Source organism: Eimeria acervulina, genomic scaffold (genome assembly GCF_000499425.1).
Source record: "Eimeria acervulina Houghton genomic scaffold, Eah_scaff2018, whole genome shotgun sequence".
Taxonomy (NCBI): domain Eukaryota; phylum Apicomplexa; class Conoidasida; order Eucoccidiorida; family Eimeriidae; genus Eimeria; species Eimeria acervulina.
In genome coordinates this window covers 1-3868 of record NW_013548730.1, presented here as the reverse complement: position 1 = coordinate 3868, position 3868 = coordinate 1, and the positions used below count along the sequence as shown (strand labels likewise).

The window sequence follows — 3868 nt, the reverse complement described above, 5'->3', positions numbered from 1 at the left end:
GGCGGCGGCCGCCGCCGCCTCAGAAGCTCGGTGCTCTATCCCTGCCACTGAAATGGGGTATTTGAAAAAACTGGAGACGCTCTCGCGTGGAGCCGGTCGGAGGATACTTGCGCCATCAGTTGGGCCTCCAGTGGCACATGAATCTGCACATTCTTGTACGGGAGCTTGGTTTGAGAGATATTGAGCCCCATGTGGGACTTTGCATTCGAAGCTAGGCTCATCAGCAGAATTCGCCAACTCGAGCTCGCATTGCACACTTTTGGATTCGGGGCTTCCTGTATCCCCACTTTGTGGGGCACTCAGAGGTGAAGATTTGTCATATCGTCCACTCATAACCTCTTGCCGTCCATGTGGACTTATGGCAGCAGTCCCATTGGCAAGAAGGCCTGTGGTGGCTTCCCTGATCACTGCAGCAGCTGCCTCTGCTGCAGCCACGCTCCTGGCACCCTCAGGATTCACCTCCACGAGCGCCCGCCTGGTGGCTAAGTTTACATACGACACATTCACTGTTGAGAAACCATCGTCGGCGTCCTGGACCCAAGCTAAAGAGCCAACGGGAATATTTGCAGCTGGCACAGCGTGAAATGCGCCGCCGTGGGTCCCCGTAGAGTCTCCGTCCGCCCTGTGAGGAGTCATCATGCAGGAAACGCTGCAGGGGAAAGGCTTGGATAGGCTCTCGCAACAGAGTCTAGGGGAGCTAAAATGGTCCTCAGCGTGGGAGCCCACTCAATCTTTCCAGTATGGCATCTGCTAGGTGTCGCTGCATCGAGAGCCCTTCTTCGCCGGCCTGCTCGGTGTTGTGGTCAACATGTGGAGGAAAATACCCCGTGAAACCTAATTTTCTCTATTAAAACACCTTTGTGAGGCATACAAATGCAAGGAAAATGGTGAGCTGCTAGTTTCAGAAGCAAGTGTTGGTGCCCTAGTAGTGCTGCTCGTCCAGCAAGATACGCGCTGGGCATTCAAGAACGAGCACTTCAAGTCCTATATTCCCAGGAAAAGTAGTGTAACGGTAAAATAGGATACTTTATGAATGAATTGTTGATTATTTCACGCCTGGGGTGGACGGCGAGGAATCGAGAAAAGGTAGCCTTCCAAAGTGACCACTAGGCTCTGGCCAGTTGCTGGACCGCTACTGCGTCGCGAAACGCATAAAAACACAGTCTACCTTTTACTCTGCTCTACTTTATATTTACAAGTAATTTTCCGATATCTCGATAAGTTTAAACCATTTGGATTCCTCATTTCGGAAAAAGACGACGGTGGGTCTTGACAGCTTCGCAAGGAGGCGCACAAGTTGTCATCGCACCAACTGATCCCTCAATACAGCGGGGTTTGGAAATGTAAGTTACTTCAGTAAATTCTTGAGTCGTATTCGCTTTGAATCACTGAGCGGCAACGCTCGAGAAAGTTTGGCTTGTCGCCGACCCCCCTGGTGGCCTCTACAATCTCCAGGAGATGCAGGTGCCCGTTTTCCTGGTTACTTTACGCCCCCTGGCCGAACACAAGTGAGGTAAAAAGGCTTAGTTAAGGGTACAATATTGTTGATATTGCAACTTCGTGCACGGATACTAGCCGCAATGGTCACCATGATTTAACATAACCCGGAAGGATACCATGGCCGATGGGACCTCCGGCTATATATGGGGCTGCAAACAGCCCCACATATTTTCACATCACGCATCACATCCTTCGCATATCTGTTACATAATGGGTAAGTTAGCGGAATATGATCTGTCCTCTGCAGTAGGCTTAGAAAACGGGTATGTAGCAGTGTGCCGCATTGCGCCTAAAAGACGAAGGCTAGTCAATGTGCAGTGAACGTGGAAAATGAACCAGTATTTTCCAAAGCACCAGCATGATTGTCCACGTAGACTGGCGTGCCTAATATGCGTAGTGCCTCACAGGAATGGTGTCGGCAACTACCCTTGGTTAATGAGCCCTAGAACTTCAAACGCTAGCTGGCCCCAGCAGGACTAGGGCTCGCACACATAAATCTTCCTACCAGGTTGACGGCACTACGGATAAGAAATTGCCATGAACTTTCGAGAACCGTACGTGATGGATACCGTTTTATTTATGCCGGGTCGTCAGAAATAAGGTAAGGACATTCGAGGAAAGTAACGCGCTAAATGAATCCCCCGTGAAAGGGCTGCATGGGTTTTGTAAGGTTGGTTAGTTACAGCTATTTTACAATTCTTCTCAGGCTATGCTTTCGTGAGGTCTGTTTTGAAGGCAATGGCTCAACTGGCACGTAACGCTGAATCCCCTCCAACCCTAACATTTGCGAAGCTGGGTCCCGTACAAATTTCAACTATCAATGTATATGGATGTACTTACCATTGTTAGTGAAGCTACAAAACAACAGAATTGTTCTGGAATTGCGGCAAGCGAGAGAATTGGCACAGTAATATGTATTTTTTTGTGGTTTTCAGAGAGCAAGCCAACCGCAGTGAGGCTGGCTTCTGGAGTGGCTGTCTGCAAAAAACAAATGCGCGCGGACAAAGCAGGACATTGGCTAGTTCTATGCACCCTGAGAGCAGAATATGGTATGTCAGCATAATTAATATATGATCGGAACGGTACAGAGGGTAGTCTACACAATACAGGTCAGTTGAGCAAGTCGAAGTCCCCAACAGTGCGCCAATTCCCTTGTTCGTCACCCAGGCATAAACTAAGGACTCCTGGAGGCCGAAGTTGCTGCAGCAGACACAGGTAGAAAACCCAGAAATATTAAGGATGAAGTACAGGCGCTCACTGATGAAGAAAAACAGTCGGTAGGAGTCTCCCAAAGGACAGTGGTAACTCACGACAGAAGCCAAGGCGCCCGAGTTCAGACACGTCACAGCTAACACTTGATTTCTTGAGTCTGTATTGTCAGGCAGAGACTGCAGGCTGCTCGGATCCAGCGCCCGGACAACCTTCCCGGTAGTTTTGTCTACCATAGCAACCCGATAGGATTTAAAGTCTCGCGTCAGGGACCCGATTTGATCTCTTGGATCCCCCGCGTCCAAGGCGGGCATCCGAGACTTCGCGCCGAACTCATCAACTTCGGAGTTGCCGCAGACGCTTTGGGCCGTGCTACCGTCACTGTCAGCGTATCCACTGGTACGAGCAGGGGGATTTGGTGACTCCGCGTCAGCTGGCACCGCGCAGAGCAAGGACTCCGCCTCCCACGGAAATGCCCTCAGCAAACGAGCACTGTTTTTGATATCGATTCCTTCAGAGTTTGAAACATGACACCCCTTTTCCGGCCACTCTCGTAAGAACTGCAGAACAGGGAAAGGCAATCGGATCTGGTCTAAAAGCACAAGGTTTCCCGAGCCTGTGATAGGGTCGCCACTCCTCTCACTCCACTGCAGCAACACCAACGAGTTGTCTGCTGTGGAAAGCAGCAACAGGCGCTGCATCCTGGCCTCAAGAGACCGCGTCGTTTCTCCAAAGGGCATCATCTGTAGAACCTGTATGATCGGGTCAATGCCAGCGACTGAACTGAGATGTGGCGGAGCCAAGCGGGTGTATGTGCACCCGGTCAGCCAAATATCCGCAAGTTCAAGGGTCATCCCATTAATGCGCTGCAGGACAAGTAATACAGCACATTAAGGCGCAACATCATTGAGTGACTCACATGATAACGGTAGTTGGAGGAAGCTTCGTATTGCGGTGGGGAGCCAGTGAACAAGATTATTACCGGAATGGAGGGCATGTTCCACAGAAGGCGCAGCGGGGGGTCCCTGATGCATGATTGGCCTTCAGGACGTGCCGGTGGGTGATGCAGGAACCTCAGGTTGACTGAGAAGACAGCCAGTAGAGAGGGTCCAGTAACAGCCCACAGGTTGCCCCAGAGAGGCTGCAGACGAACTGTGGA

The 3868-nt window shown here is 50.9% G+C and overlaps 1 protein-coding gene across 1 annotated transcript; it reads right to left on the bottom strand.

Moving 5' to 3' along the window:
• Positions 1-2610: 2610 nt before the first annotated feature.
• On the bottom strand, positions 2611-3410 carry EAH_00064610 (hypothetical protein, conserved; the record flags this gene model as incomplete). Its single annotated transcript, XM_013392948.1, has 2 exons — positions 2611-2700; positions 2811-3410. 2 exons carry the CDS (start codon positions 3408-3410, stop codon positions 2611-2613), a joined length of 690 nt encoding a protein of 229 aa, XP_013248402.1.
• Between the last annotated feature and the right edge of the window lie 458 nt (positions 3411-3868).